This window comes from Quercus lobata, chromosome 1 (genome assembly GCF_001633185.2).
Source record: "Quercus lobata isolate SW786 chromosome 1, ValleyOak3.0 Primary Assembly, whole genome shotgun sequence".
Taxonomy (NCBI): domain Eukaryota; kingdom Viridiplantae; phylum Streptophyta; class Magnoliopsida; order Fagales; family Fagaceae; genus Quercus; species Quercus lobata.
The window spans coordinates 26915598-26935498 of NC_044904.1; the positions used below are offsets into that span (position 1 = coordinate 26915598).

Here is a 19901-nt window from a genome sequence, read left to right on the forward strand (position 1 = left end):
CGAAGAGGTACTTGGGTATGGTAAGACTCTTGAAACCTAAAACTTTATAAACTCTTGCTCTCGGTCTTTCACTCACGATGTATTTATCTCACTTGACAGGCTCTCCAGGCTACCTATAGGATGGAGGAAGAAGTAAATAAGCAGAGTAAGGCCGTCGAGAATAAACGCGCCAAATGCATAGATGCTGCGCGGACCCTCAAAGCTTCCAAGACTGACCTCGCAAAGGCTAAGGAGGACTTAAAGGAGGCTATTCGAGAGAGGGATAATGCCTCGGCGGGTTTAAATGGCGCCCAAAAACAGGCCGAGGAACAGACAAAACGTCTACTCGAAACTGAGGATCAATTGCAGATAGCCAAGGAGCAGATCAGTGATTTGAAGAAAAAACTGATCATGGCAGAGAATGCTAAGGGAGTGGCGGAGTTTTCCCGGGACGAAACCGTGAGGGCCAAGCAGGAGGCTGAGTTTGCCAGAAATGAGGCCGAAGCTGCTAGGGATAAGGCCGAGGAGGAGGGCTACGATACGGGGGTAGCTGAAACCCAAGCCTTCCTTAAAGCCCAAATTCCCGGAGTGTGCAGGCTATACTGCTCCCAAGTTTGGGAAAAGGCCTTAAAACGAGTTGGGGTGGATGCTTCGTCTAATTTGTGGAAGGTGGAGAGCATATTTTATCCTCCAGCCATCCGTGAGACTGCTTCCACCAGCTCCGAGGTTGTGAGCGATCAACACAAGGCAGGGGTTACTCAGTCAGAAGTTGTACAGATCAGCATCCCTCCTGGCGAGTTACTTGAAGGGGAAGAGCCTCATGATGCGATAGTAGCACCTGGAGGTATGAGTCCCGAGATGCCCAAGGAGGTTGCCGAGCTTGCGGTCGGAGCTCAGATTCCTGTTGTCAAGGAGCCAGCCATTCTTGTTCAGCCCCTACGAGCAATTCCCTTTACTGAGGTCCCCAAGAGCATCAAAACCGACCCCGCTCAGCCTTCCCAAGAAGGGGATGTCACCCTGGGCCCCGAGACTAGTCCTGCTCTGCCTTCCGAGGACGTGGACAAGACGATATTGAAGAAGTAGCAGCCCTGGCCGACCTTCATATTTGTTTCCTGTTTAATTACTTAACTCGTTTCCCTTTTGTTTTGAAAACTTTGTAGTTTGATGGTAGTTGAACTTATTAACCATATATATGAAATTCTTTTCTTTCTTTAAATTACATGTTAGTTGTCCTTGCTGATGCTTACTATTGTTGCGGATCTCCCGATTTTTGAACTAGTTATCTTAACATATATGAATGGTTGTGCATATGATATATTTGGAATAATATCCCGGAACTCTAACTTACTCACACCCATAGGATGTTGAATTCGTGCCCGAACCTACTTCAGTGGAGATATAGGCATCATCCGAGATGTCCTGTGTGTTGTTAGGACCAACTTGGTATCCAAATTTCCTTTAGTAGTTGGTTTCCCCATAGGTTTGAGTCCGAGGACTATGCAATACCTTGGTTCTGTCCAAAACTTAGATTTTTAAGTAGTTGGTTTCCCCATAGGTTTGAGTTCGAGAACCATGCAATACCTTGGTTCTGTCTAAAACTTAGATTTTTAAGTAGTTGGTTTCCCCATAGGTTTGAGTCCGAGGACCATGCAATACCTTGTTTCTGTCCAAAACTTAGATTTTTAAGTAGTTGGTTTCCCCATAGGTTTAAATCTGAGGACCATGCAATACCTTGGTTCTATCCAAAACTTAGATTTTTAAGTAGTTAGTTTCCCCATAGGTTTGAGTCCGAGGACCATGTAATACCTTGGTTCTGTCCAAAACTTAGATTTTTAAGTAGTTGGTTTCCCCATAGGTTTGAGTCCGAGGACCATGCAATACCTTGGTTCTGTCCAAAACTTAGATTTTAAAGTAGTTGGTTTCCCCATAGGTTTGAGTCCGAGGACCATGCAATACCTTGGTTCTATCCAAAACTTAGATATTTTCCTTAAGTTTGGGGGACTAGCCCCTCGGCCAAGGTGTGGGACATTGGTTTGGGGGGACTAGCCCCTCGGCCAAGACCCTATAACCATCCGCGCTACTGGCGCTTCGAAGCGTAGCCCCTAATAAAAAAACGTAGCCCCTTGTGGAACTTTAGCAATAAGCTGTTGGAAGTGATGGGGGGACTTTCTCGACCCACCGCCTGTGCCAACACACAAGCCTTCCCACAGACGGCGCCAATTGTAAGGACTCGATTTGTAACGACTCCAGAATGATATTGGGTTCGCACGTAAAAAGGCCCAAATAATATAATTTGTAGAGCGTGGGTTTGAAAGGTTAGGCCTTGGTCACCGAACGGTAGTTAATCAGGGTCTTCATAGCGATTTGCACCAGGATGAACTTGACGTGTTCAATAATAATCTATTCCGGTATATCATGAGTGGCTCCGGTCCTTAGACCTTGTCCAAGGAGCTTCATGTCCTTATTCTTCTTCCTTTTTTAGGACTCCATCGTCTGGAAGCCCCCCTTTTTTGGTGCATAGGTCTTCACGTTATATAGCCCCTCTCGGTTGATCTTGACCTTCCACCTGTTGATCCGGCAGGTCCCTATTCAACTACATGTCCCATCAGCTGTCTCCTCCTGCTTTTTGTTAGTTGCGCTAACCGAAACCACACTGTTCAGGCGTCTTTTCTCATTAATATGGCTAAGACGTTTGTGGGCGCATTCAATGCAGAGGAGACATATTTCCCTTGAACCACCACCATTCCATACCCCCATGTGGGTCCTATTCTACTCGTTTCTTCTTTTGGGGGCCTTTTGGAGGCTGCCTTTGACGACATGTCGCTCTTCCCTTTGAAGTCTTGGGATGCCGAGGATAGGGTTATCCTCGACTGTGCCAACACACAAGCCTTCCCACAGACGGCGCCAATTGTAAGGACTCGATTTGTAACGACTCCAGAATGATATTGGGTTCGCACGTAAAAAGGCCCAAATAATATAATTTGTAGAGCGTGGGTTTGAAAGGTTAGGCCTTGGTCACCGAACGGTAGTTAATCAGGGTCTTCATAGCGATTTGCACCAGGATGAACTTGACGTGTTCAATAATAATCTATTCCGGTATATCATGAGTGGCTCCGGTCCTTAGACCTTGTCCAAGGAGCTTCATGTCCTTATTCTTCTTCCTTTTTTAGGACTCCATCGTCTGGAAGCCCCCCTTTTTTGGTGCATAGGTCTTCACGTTATATAGCCCCTCTCGGTTGATCTTGACCTTCCACCTGTTGATCCGGCAGGTCCCTATTCAACTACATGTCCCATCAGCTGCCTCCTCCTGCTTTTTGTTAGTTGCGCTAACCGAAACCACACTGTTCAGGCGTCTTTTCTCATTAATATGGCTAAGACGTTTGTGGGCGCATTCAATGCAGAGGAGACGTATTTACCTTGAACCACCACCATTCCATACCCCCATGTGGGTCCTATTCTACTCGTTTCTTCTTTTGGGGGCCTTTTGGAGGCTGCCTTTGACGACATGTCGCTCTTCCCTTTGAAGTCTTGGGATGCCGAGGATAGGGTTATCCTCGACTGTGCCAACACACAAGCCTTCCCACAGACGGCGCCAATTGTAAGGACTCGATTTGTAACGACTCCAGAATGATATTGGGTTCGCACGTAAAAAGGCCCAAATAATATAATTTGTAGAGCGTGGGTTTGAAAGGTTAGGCCTTGGTCACCGAACGGTAGTTAATCAGGGTCTTCATAGCGATTTGCACCAGGATGAACTTGACGTGTTCAATAATAATCTATTCCGGTATATCATGAGTGGCTCCGGTCCTTAGACCTTGTCCAAGGAGCTTCATGTCCTTATTCTTCTTCCTTTTTTAGGACTCCATCGTCTGGAAGCCCCCCTTTTTTGGTACATAGGTCTTCACGTTATATAGCCCCTCTCGGTTGATCTTGACCTTCCACTTGTTGATCCGGCAGGTCCCTATTCAACTACATGTCCCATCAGCTGTCTCCTCCTGCTTTTTGTTAGTTGCGCTAACCGAAACCACACTGTTCAGGCGTCTTTTCTCATTAATATGGCTAAGACGTTTGTGGGCGCATTCAATGCAGAGGAGACGTATTTACCTTGAACCACCACCATTCCATACCCCCATGTGGGTCCTATTCTACTCGTTTCTTCTTTTGGGGGCCTTTTGGAGGCTGCCTTTGACGACATGTCGCTCTTCCCTTTGAAGTCTTGGGATGCCGAGGATAGGGTTATCCTCGACTGTGTCTCTAGGCCATTTGGTCTTTCCCTACTCGTCCTCGGCACGGGCCCTGGGCCTTAGTGGAAAGTGGGCCGGGTCGTAAGTTCTCTGGCCCCACAGTATTGAACCCAACCTGATCCACTAAATATATAAGTTTATTTTATTATCCATAATTTATTTATTTTTAGTTCTCTATATTGTGGTATTTAAAAATTTTAGTTTTGATGAGTTTAGAACTTTACAATATAATTTAGGCATATAATGTAAATCTTTACATAATAATCTATTAAAAGAAGTAATAAAAAATTATTCAAATTTCAAATTTTTTATAAAGTATAAAACATGCACTCAACAGTCAACTAATCGATCCAACCCACATGGGTTGGGTTAGGAATCTCTCAATCCATCAAGGTCGAGTTGGGTTAAAGAAACCTTCCAAACGGATCCATGCACGCAATTTCCCTTTTCACTGCAACCAAAAACTAAACAATGATAATCTCCTCTCCCCTTTTACTTCCACTGTTTTTCATCTCTCTTTTCAATTTTCACCCCTCAACAAATAGAGCATAGGACTTAGGATTACATTGTCACTATGTATTAGCCAATTTAGATCCTAGCAAATAACATTGTGCTTAATTATTCAAAGATCATTGGTTGTTTTGAAGTTTGGTGGTGAGATCGTTAATTTGGAGTGTTTGGCTTCTCCAAATAATTAAGAGTTACCACTGCAAGGAGTTAAGCTTGGAATGCTATTATATCTAAGAAGGCCTCAGGTTAATTGGTGAAGAATATTGGTCTGGTTTTCAAGAATATTCTCAAGCATGCCTTCATCAACTGGTTAATTTTTTTTAAAATACTCACAAAAAAGGTTGACCATTATAGATATGCTTGCTAATTGGTGTTATATAAGGGTTACTTAAGTCCTTTATACGAAAGCATAAGGGACCTTTAGATGCTCCTAAAAAATTGTGCGGATGAGAATTCTTATTAGGAAATGCTGTCAGCTCTTACTTCAAGCAGGTTGGGAAATGAGATTTAGAATTGGATAGGGCTTCTCTAAAAAAAAACAAAACAAGATGATAGGGCAGCTACAATTTATAACTCGGCTTGATTAAAATGTTCTAGTATATAACAGGAGTGTTACGTCTGAGTGAAGAATTGTTTGACCTTTGAATCTTGATAGATTGTTTTGGTGCAAACATGCTGATCATACCATTTTAGATAGGCTGCTCTCTGTTACTTATGGAGGATTCTAAATTTGATTCTTGCTAGGATTTTTTTTTTTTTTTTTTTTTTTTTAACAGTTTGATTTTGTTTTTGTTGTTGTAACACTAGGATGTCTTTCTAGGTATTGCAGTTTTACTAGCTGGTGTATAAATGTCGTAAAAAGAAAAAAACAAAACGCATTATTATATATATTTGAAGAGACTTAAGGTATACATCATCAAGGCTTTTTAAAATGACCATTATCATTTACAAGCTAGGAACAAAGAAATGTTTCTCACATACGTACACAGTGGCGTAGCTATTAAAGGACCAAGGGGGGCCTGGGCTCCCCAAAATTTTTGAAAAAATTAAACTTAATTTTTTTTTTGGAAATATCTTAAATAATTTTAAAAATTTTAAATAACCTTATCATTTTGACCCCTCCAATACTAAACATTGTCTACCCTTAAAAAAAGATTTGTGACCACCCTAAGTTTTTTTTTTATGCCCAATAAAATTAAACTCTGGTCCATAATTTGGTCAACTTAACAATATATTAAGGCATTTGCAGCAAAAAGAAAAAGCCCAAAAAAAAAATTACACATTACTATTTTACATTTCATAATATATATATATATATATATATATGGCTCCTCAAAGATAAATTTCTGTCTTTGTCACTGCACATACAAGCTTAGATTGAATGGTTATAGATAAAATAAACACGCATGACCATCTATAATTCATACATGGATGTTGGATGACGCTATTTTTTTGTTGAAAATGCATTTGAATAATCTGTTCCGAAATTGTTGGTCTTAATACATATTCTCCATATATTCATGTTGACTGTAAGAATGCATACACGTCATGAAGAACAGAGCGGAAAATAAAACCAAACAAAGAAATATATATATATATATATATATATATATATATATTTATATATATTTAAGAAGATAATAACAAGGAAAGTTGTTTACTAGTTAAGACAATTTCCAATCTAGTTATATAAAGTGGTTGGCTCCCCCATCCTTATCTTATAAAATGTTCCAAATGGTTGGACGTGTCTCTTTAACCAAAAGATACCAAAATATAACGTCACCCCCATATTCTTTCTATTTATTGACCGACAAAAATAAATAAAAGTTTCTTCTAAATCGATATTCACGTTAATTTTCACCAAGCTGAAATTGGAATAAAAGCTTTAAAGATTTTTTTTTTTAAAAATTGCTATAATCCATAAAGACTAATACGCATGTGTTAACCCTAATTAGATAGTGTTAAAGACAAGTTAAAGCAAATTATAAGGATTAGGTTAGTTAATTAGGATAGAGAGATTCCTAGATTAGTGTTTCAAATCTAGTAATTGTCTATTGGCTCTTGATAGATTCAAGGGGTACATACAGACTACAAAGCATTAATTGTTGGATATTAAGACATGACAACTGGACATGCATTAAAAAAAAAAGAAAAGAAAAAAAAAAGAGAGAGACAGAGAACGTGAGGCATTATTAATCAAGTAGGGCATTGACACCTCATTATAGTTTGTTTCCAATAATGGAAAGATTCCTTGTTTGTGTTCCTTTCTTTTCTTTCCCAAAAAAAGTCAAAAGGTCTGGTGAGTGTGATTGAGATTTGTGTTGAGTGAGGCTGCATTCCAGTAACCGTGTGCGCACGCGTGCAATGTGGTCACAACTCACAAAGTGAATCAAGATTCAAATCATAACAATATATATATGTCCATTGTCCTTATAATTATCAATAACTTCTATAATATTAGGTAGCTTTCCTAATTTTATTTTTATTTTTGAAAAAATTAACAAAAAGAGTATAAAATTAAATCACATAATATTATTGAATAAATCGCATGATGTTCATTTATTGAATTTGTTAGATGAATGAATAACTTCACAATTCATATGGTTCAGCCCAAGGTTAGAAAATAATTTTTTAATTTATGCAACTAGTGGGGATGGGGAAGTCATATTTTGGGGGGAAGGGGTGCCAAATTAAAATGTGGCAATCATTTATTATTATTATTATAGTATGTTATGTTTTATATAGAAGTGAAAAAATAAAGGGCTTGTGCAATAAAAAACTCAAGGGCACAGGAAGGTTGACACCACCTTCTTCATAAAAAGCACATTGAGCCATTAGTGTTTCAAAGCTAGGAAAAAATTCTTCTGGGGTTTTGGGATTATTTGAAGTATTTGCATATAGGGTTTTTGGGCGCTTTTCTTAGGTTGGTGATGGACAAAAGCGTAGAGAATGAAGTAAGGGCAAAGAGTCCCTGCACAAACTGAGGGATGAAGGGAAATTTTTGAATGATCCCACTATGTTGTGTGTGTTCTGTGTGAGGTGAGGAATATGTGTATATTGTACTGAGGGTGAAGGTTTGGGAGTGTCGCCAAGAGGTGCATGTGTATTGGCAAATGGTGAGAAAATCTGTTATTGGGAAATTCTCTAGAATGTTGGATAAGTGGGGTCAAAATCTGTCATTGGAAAATTCTCTGAAATTCCAACTCTTTTCATTAATCCAGTTCCTTCTAATTGGCAAATAACAATGTGACACTCATCCAATAATCAATGGGCCTTAAATTAAAATTGGACACACTCAAAAGTACTTTCAATTAACCCAGGTGCCAAAAGAAATTGAGAAGCAAGAGTATCATCACAAGAGTGCATAGGATTAATACAAACAAGGAGGTAGTGTGCCATAAGCAAAACTATGTGTATGCTATTTTTTATAGCCATGAAATCAATGAGGCAGGAACTTGCATGGTTCCTTTGGTGTCCTCTAATGGGACAATAGTAAATGCAATGGCTACTTGTCGACACACTTATGCATAATGCTTTTAAGGTTCTCAAAGTTAAGCCACGAACTGTCCCTATATATAACACTTCCTTGCTAACAATACCCTTTCTTTGGGTTCCTAATTAGATGTATGAAGAAAGGCTCTAGACCAGGCTTCTTGGATTTATTTTGTGTGTTAAATAATGTTTGGAGGGGAAAAAGAGCCAAATAAATGAAAAGTATGCTTATTTAGAATCATGTATATATAAAACCAACCTGCTATAATGGATGTTTGTAATTAATGTTAGCAAGTCTTATTATACTAAGTACTAAGTTGGATTAATATCTTCTAAGAGCAATGAGCTTCTTCAGTATGATTGCAATCAAATTTTGGAATTGTCAAATGTCAATTAAGGGCATTATTTGAGGTCATAAATTATATATATATATATATTTTTTTTTTTGAGGAAAATATATAATCAGCTTTATTTTATTATTATTATTTTTTTTTTTGAGAGGCAGATTACCAACTTGGATTTGCGGTATATCACTTGCCATCGTATTATTTGAGGCAAAACAGAAGCCACTGCATTATGCTGATCCATTAAACTTGTTATGTAGCCCAATTTTCAAACCCATAAGTGGGCTGGACCAATCTCTAGGGAGCTGACCCTTCAGAATTTTTTAGACACATTTACACACGTTTGTGGATGCACACACACACTAAAACTGGTCTTGATCGAAACTCTAGAAACATGAAACTAGCATCCCAAAGGTTTTGATAGTTAGGATTTGATCAACTAAAAAACTAACCTGAAATTCAATCTTAAAAAATAAAAATTAAGAAAAAAGATAATTTTGATAACAATATAATTTGATCCCAAGGATAACCTAGAATTGTAGTGGAGGCATTGCAAGGAGTAAAATGGGATGGATTCAATATAAAAGTTGATCAAAAGGAGAAATTCTCAATTAAGCCAGAAAATAATTTCCTACCCAATTTGTCTCTCTTTAGTCATTAGAAGAAAATAGATAATAGAGAAGAAAATAGCAAAATAGATATATTCAAAATAAGTTAAAACGGAATATGGAATATGAAAACAGAAACTAGTAAAATCTTACTTGAATAAAAACTTCTGTCTTTGATTAAAACTGAAAACGTCTGTCTTTGATACAAGCTTTGAAAATAAAACTTTGTTTGAAGAATTACAAGATTACAAAGTAAAATATGTCTTTGAAACGGAAATGTTACAAGATTTTGTCTAAAGGGAAGGGTTATAGGATTACAAGAGTCATTCTAAGGGAGAGAGAGCTTTCTTCTTTCTAGAACCAAAACCTCTAAAATTTGAACCTAGAATTTGGACCTGTCTTCTGTCTTTGAAGTTTGTCTTTTTATAGATGAGATAAACCATAGTAAGTCTTTAAAAGTAACCTGAGTTAGTAAAGTTAACTCAAGTTATTCTGTAGGTAGAAACTTGTAGAATATTGTAGAAAATACTATTGATGAACAGTAGTCTTTCATAATTGACTTTTGATGAATTTATCTGGGAATCTGTCAGAGGAATCTGTTAGGGTACTATTCACGCATGCAGATGAATAGTAATCTATCAGAATATCTTTCTAGACTGGATGGTCTGTCTGGAAGCTATTCACATGTGCTAGTGAATAGTGGTTTATTACATCTGTCTGATCTTTCTAGATCTATCTAGATAGTCCGCCTAGAAGCGTATTAATGAATAGTAATCTATCATAATTTTCTTTCTCAATTTTGTCTAATAGTAGCTACATTTGCTATTCTGTCATTATGTCTGGCCTTTCTGATAATCACTACTCGAATACACCATTATAGCTGACTTTGTATTCTGAAGGGATGTTGCCTCTATTGAGATGCTTTCTTGTTGTTTGAAATCTTCATTGAAGATTTCTGTTTTGGCAAAATTCGGTCTAAGATTTTAGCCTTAAGATGGCTATCTTGCTTGCCAGGCAATTGACCATTAATTTTAAAATTAACAAATTAATATAATGCAAGTACGCCTTAGCTGGAGGCCTTCATGCAATTGATGATCAAATTTGGGTAGTGTAGCTTCAAATGCTACTAAGGGAGTTTTTTCAAAGGGTTCTATCAAAGGGCTGTCTATTTCTAAGAGAGACTTAAATATTTTAGAGAAGATTTGAGAAGGACTTTGTTAAATTGAGCAAAATCTTTCAATTAACATAAAATCTTTTTGAAAACAAACTTTAAATAAATTTTTTGAAAAGAGATATATATTTCTTTTTGAAAATAATGTGTATGTACTTAAGTGCTACTGGGTAGAGTTTATAACATCATCTACCATTGGGTCTATAGTAGCAGCAGTATCTGTTGCTGGTACAATTTCGTCGGTACTCATGCCTTTAAATATGGAGATTTCTTTTAACAAATGTATTTCTTTGGGGACTAGGGGTAGGATAAACTTAAAGAATATTTCTGTCTCAAAAATTTGAGTATATATTCCATTGTCTGTCGTAGAAAAAGGATAAAGTAAAGCCAGAAAAAGGATTTCCTAGAATAACTTTAGAGGACAATTTGTCTGTTAAGAAGAAAGGTGTTCTAAAATTGATTCCATTATTATATATGTGTGTCTTTGTCAATTTATTACTTATTTTTAGTCTATCACTTAGCCTAAGTTAATCTGTCTATTGTTGATTCATAATATTGTTAGGATTAGTGCCCTTAAATCCTATTGTAAGATGCTATGTATGTTATTATGTATGGAATTATGTATGACTTAATGTTGTGATTAATAAAATTTCTTTATTATTATCTGAAATAATGGTAACATGAATATTCGGACATTATCATATAGTTCATGAGATGCATAGTATGTGATTTATGTGATTTAGTTATAGAAGATATAAATCATAAGTTCTTTGTAAACTCAGAATTTTGGTTCGTAGTTAGTGATGAAATTGGGCATTTCATCTGCGAAGACTATAACATATCAACTAAGATGATTTGTCTTGATCATGGAAGTGGAGACTTCTAGTTGATATGTTGATATGTTTTAAGAGTTAAGACATATTGAACTGGACCGTTGTGAAATTTATTATTCTCCTAATGACTGTCAAATGAATAATAAATCTCACGACTTCTATTTGCATGAATTCTTAATCTTGAGAGAATAATGTACCTGATCATGAGGTGTAAGTTGCTTTGATATATCAGGAGTGAGATATAAAATTACAATGAAAACCTTAGTATGTTGGGCAGCCACATTTAGTGTTGATGGAACATATATTCTCAAGATGGAATTCATAGTCTCTTAACGGCGAAATAAAATATTCCCTTGAGATAAGTTTAATGGGTTCAATTATTCAGAGAGTTAGTCCTAACCACTTACTAAAGTATATATTTATGAAATTGGATTTCATAAATATATGATGAATAACTTAAAGGATTAAATTGGGTACTCAGGGATTAAGATGTAGTAATCTTCAAAGTGACAGTCTACATTAATGATTTTGAATTACTACGAATATTTTATGAAGGTGTTGCATGTATAATAAAGTCTTAGGATATAATTTATTAATAAGGCCTAGAGTACAATTATATTTATATAGTGGTATTAAATATAATTAATGGTAATTTTGGATTTATCAAGAGTTGGCAGAAAAGCCTAAGGCCCATTGGAGCTGGTGTCTTATTGGTTCTTTTTGGTCCCACTCTAAGCCACACACTAAAACCCAATTGGAAAGGCCCAATAGGCCAGCCCAATTAGATAATCAGTTAGTTATCAAGGACGAAACATACAGAATTTTTTTTAAGAGAGACATCATTGTGAAATGGTGTGTATGTGTGAGTGAAACCAGTCGATTATTCTCCCTTAGAAATTGATTGAGAGACCACACTTCTTGGGCGTAAAGTGGAATTAGAGTGAAGATTAAAAGTGTTCCCAAGTACTTCTAATCTTTTGTTTTGAATTTCACCATACCAAGGTACTCTATCTTGTTCTTAAATTCTAAAATTTACATAGTGCATGTTATCAATCATGAATGAAATAGATCCATATTTGTTGCTTCCGCTGTGTGTTTTGTATGAGATACAAAACCAGATTTTCCAACAAATATTTGGAAGGTATTAATCCTTCCTGTATGCAATTCATGTCAGCACTTGAATCAACAAGTGCAATAACTATTAACAAAAATTCTTTATGAATAACCAGAGTTATTTCAGTATACCATTTCTGGAATATCATTCTATCGATTATATTTAAAAATTCATCTTTATAAGAACTTTTATCAGTATAATCATGTTTGTCGAGAAGAGAGGAGTCTGTCAAGGGTTCATTACAATATTTAATTCTATCTTTTATACTAATTACTTGTGCAGCTATTTGCTCAGGTATGGCTTTTAAAATGAAATATTCTAATTTTAATTCTTTCAATTCTTTTCTTAGATTATTAATATCTATTTGTAAATCTGTCACTGTTACAGGTTTACTGGGTTTAAATTTGTCAGTAATTTTTGCAAAATTATAGGTTGACTTATAATCTTTCAAATCTATTTCAAATCTGTCAGTTTGAGTTAAAGATTCTTTTAGTTTAGACAAATAATCTTTCTTAGACTGTAAATCCGAAAGTTTGTCTATTAAATTCATTATTATATCTTCTTATTTTGTTAAAACACTTATTTTTAGTTTTCTTTCACAATAACAATTATTAGGATTATTGCAATTACATAATTTAACCTTTTCACTATTTGAAGAAATATCTATCGATGATGAAGCGATATCACAATTATCTATCTAGTGAATTTCATTATCTGTTTCATCACTCTCTGTCAGTATATTCATCAATTTATTCTTTAACTTTTTTGATATGTCAAGTTTATTTATCTTTCTTTGAATGTTACAATATTTACCAGTATGTCCTTTTTTACCACATTTGAAACAAACAAAGTCATTTTCTCTGTGTCTATCATGTTTCTTTCTTTTAGACTCTTCTTTCTTATCTTTAAATCTATTTTTATTGTATCTTCTATTACTATTTTTATATCTATCAACATCTTTCTTTTCTTTCCTTCTTTTCTTAGAAGGAGCAATTAATGGATCAAATCCATATTGTTCACAAAAAGTCCCTAGCTCATTTTTAGCATATCTTTTTTCTTTTCTATCTGATTTTTTAGTCTTAGATCATTACATAATCATAGACCTGTTTTATTGATTGAAGATATTATATCACCATAAGTTAAGCTAGGATAGTCTATAGTTCCATCATTATTGGCTATGTCAAGTCTAACTTTTTGAGCAAAAAAATAAGGTAAACCAACAATAAATTTTTCTTTCTAGTAAGATTGTTGACAGTCATTTTTGCTTAATACTTTTGAAATAAAAACATCTTTATACCATCTAAAGTTTGAAAGTTGTGGACATCTTAAATTAATTAAAATGTTTGAAGCTCTTTCTTTATATTGATTAGGAACTCCAACAAAATGTTTAGTTATAGTAAAAATTAAAGTATTAACTACTTCTTGTGAAGGCTGTCTATCTTTCATTATAACACTTCCATTCGTTTCTCTTTTAATAGCTATCAATATTTTGTTTTTGTCATTATTATTTAAATAGTGATCCCACCAGCCTTTCAATTGGCCAGTAAAACTAGTGACAATTAAATGGGCTATCTAGTGGTCCGATTTTCCAAGATTCTTATAAACAGTAGTGAGCAAGGTCATTTCATGTAAAAGGTTTATTATTTCATATTCTGACATTCCATCAAAATTCCTTTCATATATCAAATCTGGCGAATAAGACGAATTAACAAAAGTATGTCTTTCTTCAAATTGTAAATCAGGGGGAGTAGGTTTAGGATACCAATTCTTTTTGGGGTATATATCATCAATTCTTCCTTTTTTGCGATCTTGTGATAAAGATCCTAAAGTCAATTTATTAATTTGTAATTTATCTGTAAATTGTGACTCTAAATTATTTATGTCTAATGAATCTGTCAAGTCTGTTAGTTGATTGTCTTCTGGTTCTTCATCCTCTGAAGACTCAGTTCTTCCTATTGTATTTAACTTCATATCTTTGTTTTTTAGTGACTCCATGTCTTTTTGTGATTATAGTTTCATTAAATCTAACTTCTTATTTATTTTATTAAGTAGATTATTTGTCATGGGTCTCTTTAAAGGTAATCTAAGGTGAGGAGGTATTTCATAAAGGATAAACCGAGGGGTTTTAGACTAATTTTTCTTTTTTATGGAGGTGGAAGGGGGTGTTATTCTGTTTTCTATGTCTTGTAGCTTTTGACCAATTGATTTTAGATATATCTTAGTGTAATTATTCTATTGAATTATGTTATCTAGATTCTTATTATCATCACTTAGACTAGGTCTTTTAATAGGAGTAGCCAACACTTGGACTCCACTACTTTGATTCAATATAACTAACTCAAAGGGTGGATAAGTTTGGTACACCTTTTCATGATTTTCTGTCTTCGTCCATGATAATGTTTTCTCTATTACACTTATCTTTTTGTTATGATAGTCCGAAAATTCAAAGACTAAATTGTGTCTGCAAGTCTGTCTCCATTTCATAATATTTGGTTCTTAAATTATTCCTTTCTTGTTCATTATATTATTCAAAAAATTGGTTTTTTCTGTCAGTGTTTTCAGGTTTTAAGTAATCATGTTTTAGTAATTCTTTATCTAAAACAAATTCTTTAGATAAAACATTAATTCGTCTATCATGATCTATGAATCCTAATATGTCTGTTTAGGTAGGAGAATCAGGTTGAGGTTGGGGTTCATAACGGGCTTGGTGAACATTAGGGGTCAGTTGAGTGGTATTTGTTGGATAATAAATTGTTTCTGTTTGGACTGGGGTTCTTCTAGTGTTTATAGGAGGAAGGTGTATGACTTGGGGAAGATTCTGGGGAGATAAAGGTCTGGAATCAGAGAAAGGTGTTCTAGAGGAGAAGGAGCTTCTAGGGGTAAACATCATAGGGGTCTTTCTGCCTGAAAAACTACTAAGTCTAATAAGGTTGTTGGTTTGTCTATCATTATTGAAAGAAATAATAACTGTGCCGTCTGTCTTTTGAGCTATAAAATCTAGTTCTGTGTTTTCTATATTTGGTGGGGGAGCAATGGCATTTAGTTGCCACCTTTTGGGAAGGTTTATGTCTTTCCATTGTATTTGTCGGTGTACACGAAGTCTACTATTTGGGGTTGAGGCTTGAAGAAGGAGAGTATGTCCTTTGGGGGATGGTTCTACCATGGATTGAGGGTCTAGGGTGGTTTTCATAAGTTTATAATAGATCCTATAAATAATGGCTAAAGCTTTTGAGCCTACTTTCATATAATAACCATCTGTTTTTATATTCAAAGTTAAAGCATCCATGATATTTCTGTCAGATAGAATTAAAGCAAAATTAGGATAGCAATTAAAGTATACCGGTCCTTTATGTAAACTGGTTTCCATCATTCCTAGGAGTGAGTCATTAAACCTTAAATGTCTGTCATCTCTTAAACAAAGTAAAACACTTGTGTTTAAAGCTTCTCTTGTTAATGGTTTTACAGTTACCTGGACTAAACCAACATGTAAAAAAGCATATTTTTCTTTATGTTGGTTAATTGAGTCTGCTGAAAATAACTGAAATTGTTTCATATTCATTAAATAAAGAGTAAGTTCTTTCAACAGTTTTTATAGTGTAGTTTGTCATGAAGGATAATTTAGAAAATGAAGTCTATCGGTAGATTTTATCTGTTTTTTTTGTCAGTATATTTCATTTATTCCAATCTAACAAATTCTTGTCTATATCTTTCATGCTATATTCCTTAGAATTAACTATTCTATTATTATCCATGTTCTTATCAGTGTGTGCCTAAGCTAAGTGTGACCTAGCAATAGATGATGTGCGACTAAACATATTTATTCTATTTCCAAGCAATTAATAATTACTGTTGGAACTATTACTAACCACTAGTATCCTTGCTATCGGGACCACCTCCTCGAGAAACTCCATTGCGGGACCACCCAAACAACGCCTGTTCGTCGGCTAACAAAACGGGCTAACCAACGCGAAACTATGGTTTGCCAACGAGTGTGAGGTTGACCAACGCTATCAAGGAGCAAATAATGGCTATAGTAGTAATATCTGTTCCTAGTAACTTCTTAATTGCAAAGAAATAAATGCAATAGCTACTTGTCGACATACTTATGTATAATGCTTTTAAGGTTCTCAAGGTTAAGCCACGAACTGTCCCTATATATGACACTTGCTAACAATACCCTTTCTTTGGGTTCCTAATTATATGTATGAAGAAAGGCTCTAGACCAGGCTTCTTGGATTTATTTTGTGTGTTACATAATGTCTGGAGGGGAAAAAGAGCCAAATAAATGAAAAGTATGCTTATTTAGAATCATGTATATATAAAACCTACCTGCTATAATGGATGTTTGTAATTAATGTTAGTAAGTCTTATCATACTAATTACTAAGTTGGATTAATATCTTCTTAGAGCAATGAGCTTCTTCAGTATAATTGCAGTCAAATTTTGGAATGGTCAAATGTCAATTAAGTGCATTATTTGAGATCATAAATTATATATATATATATATATATATTTTGAGGAAAATATATAATCAGCTTTATTTTATTATTATTATTATTTTTTTTTTGAGAGGCAGATTATCAAGGTTGAACTTGCTGTATATCACTTGCCATCGTATTATTTGAGGCAAAACAGAAGCCACTGCATTATGGTGATCCATTAAACTTGTTCTGTAGCCCAATTTTCAAACCTATAAGTGGGCTGGACCAATCTCTAGGGAGCTGACCCTTCAGATTTTTTAGACACATTTACACACGTTTGTGGATACACGCACACACCCACACTAAAACTGGTCTTGATCGAAACTCTAGAAACATGAAACTAGCATCCCAAAGGTCTTGATAGTCAGGATTTGATCAACTAAAAAACTAACCTGAAATTCAGTCTTACAAATAAAAATTAAGAAAAATGATAAATTTGATAACAGTATAATTTGATCCCAAGGATAACCTAGAATTGTAGTGGAGGAATTGCGAGTAAAATGGGATGGATTCAATATAAAAGTTGATCAAAAGGAGAAATTCTCAATTACGCCAGAAAATAATTTCCTACCCAATTTGTCTCTCTTTAGCCATTAGAAAGTAAACAATAGACATCATTTGACATGGTGTACTACTGGACGTAATTAAATTGAATGTCCATACATTTCAATCTTCATCAAGATCATACAATTTTTCCTTGTCTTACTATTTTATGCAAAATGGCTATTTTTTTTTTTTATTCAACAAGAAGAGAAGCACTACACATACACGATACATTGGAAAATTATGCCCTATATAATAGACTTATTGTTACAATATCAAAATTTATAGTTGAAGATGACAAGCAACAATTAACTATTTCCTTGACTTCAAATTCATGATGAAGGAACTGTATAGCCTGAAAGAACCATATCAAAATATTAGTGGATGTTAGCAATAAGAAATTAGGCAAACTATAAACAAGTATAATATTATGTAATAATAATCATTTTTTTTTTCCTTTCAAAAAAGTGGGCTAACTTTCATTCCCTACAAATCTCATACTCATGGAGAGTTGAACCCCATACTTCATTTTTTTGAGGATTAGATTATAAGACCATTGATACCATAGTTGCATGAGGAAGAAAGTGAGCGTAAACCTTTAAACTGAGTTAACTGACTTACTTCCACATATGGTTCCGGGCTGGATTGTTAATCCACATGATCGTCCAACATACACAACCTTCTCCATGCTAATGATAAATTCAACCATTCCGGTGACAAGCTTACAAACACATGGAATGTCAACACCTTTCACCACCGCACAACATTCGGCGGAAGGTGGAATTTTCGGTCCGAATCTTTGAACAGAGCTCAAGCATTGTGAAGCAAGGCTTGGAATAGAAGCTTGGCATTGGGCTGAGACTTGATGGTTCCCAGAGATTAGGATAATGGTAGCCATAAGCATTGCCAAGACCAAGCATCTAAAGTTAGCAATTGCCATCTCTTGAACTCTCTCACAACTATTGCTTTCTCTCACTCACAATTTCAAATTATTTAATTTGTGGTTGAGAACTCATGCTTTGGTTAAGATATATAAACTTGGTTTAAATCCTCATTCACTGCTGTAACTATCAAACTAAAAAAAAAAAAAAAAAAAAAAAAACTGAAAAAATAGAGGTTTTATGGTGTTGAAATATTTTTATAAAACTTTATTATTTTTCATTTTAAATATTGATTAAATGCTCATTTAATAAGTGAGTTAATCAACTCAGTTTTTTTTTAATCCATTGATAACATATTGGTTTCTTTTAACAAATTCAAATATAAGTTGCAACTAGTTTTTGACCAATACTTCACACGTTTTTGTTTTTGTTTTCCCCTTAAGAACGTAAATTTATGGATTTTATTTTTGTAGTTATTGTTATGGATAATATTTCACGCCAAAAACAAAAGAGAAGCACTACACGTAACAATACATTGGAAATTATGCCATATAATAAGCTTATTGTTTTATTATTATTGATACATCAATAGTCCAGAGGAAGAGGATTTGAATCATGAATAACTTTATTAGAAACATTAGCTAGGAGATGCCAATAAGATAAGCTACAAGGCTCTTGGCTTCAATATCATAATTTATTGTTGAAAAAGACATGCAACAACTATCTTCCCTTGACTTCAAATTCTTGTGAAATTAAGGAACTGTATAGCCTGAAATTAAGAACAAATCAAAATATGAGTGGGTGTTATCAATAAGAAATTAGGCAAAAGTAAACAAGTATGATAATATGATGTCATAAAATTCTTGTAATTATTATTTTTAGTTTTTCTTTCATAAAATTGGGCTAACTTTTACTCCATTAAATCCCAATACTCATGTAATCAAGGTTGAACCCCATACTTTAAAGATTAATAAATTAAAAGACCATTTAATTAAACATTTAATTAAACTTAGTTAACTGACTTACTTCCACATTTTTGTCCAGACTGGATTGATAATCCACATGTTCGTCCAACATAAACAGCTTTGTCCATGCTGATCATATTTTCAATTGCTTGAGTGACAAGATTACAAACACATGGAATGTCAAGACCCATCACCACCGCACAACAATCCGCCGATGGTGGATTTTCCGGTCCAGCTTTCTTAACAAACGTCGAGCATTTGGAAATAAGGTTTGGAATAGAACCTTGGCATTTAGCTGAGACCTTATGGTTCCCAGAGATTAGGAGAATGGAAGCCACAACCATAAGCATTGCCAAGGCCAAGCTTTTCATGTTAGCAATCGCCATGATCTCTTGGAACTTTCTCACAAGTCACGACTATTATTACTTTCTCTAACTCACAGTTTTCGTTATCTGTTGACAACTCATGCTATTGTTCAACATATATATATACTACTAACTGGAGTACAAACAAATAAGCATGGACGAGCGCTATGGATTGTCCCACGTGGTAATAATATTTTCTTTCCATATTAGGGTTAAATTGAAAAGGAAAACCAAAAAGAGGATTTATTTATTGATTGGGCAACGTGTTAAAAAATGGAATGTAATGAGGCCCTTTTCTTTTGTTTTATTTATGGCAATGAAGTGGTTGGTTTTTCTTCTTTTTTATTTATTCATTTATTTTTGTAAAAATA

General features: G+C 34.7%; 1 protein-coding gene across 1 annotated transcript; it reads right to left on the reverse strand.

The window, feature by feature from the left end:
• Positions 1-18742: 18742 nt before the first annotated feature.
• Positions 18743-19612, reverse strand: LOC115991864. Its single transcript, XM_031115860.1, has 2 exons — positions 19227-19612; positions 18743-18969 (listed from the first exon to the last, which is right to left on the reverse strand). The coding sequence occupies exons 1-2, from the start codon at positions 19549-19551 to the stop codon at positions 18953-18955; spliced, it is 342 nt and encodes a 113-aa protein (XP_030971720.1). The 5' UTR covers positions 19552-19612; the 3' UTR covers positions 18743-18952.
• Between the last annotated feature and the right edge of the window lie 289 nt (positions 19613-19901).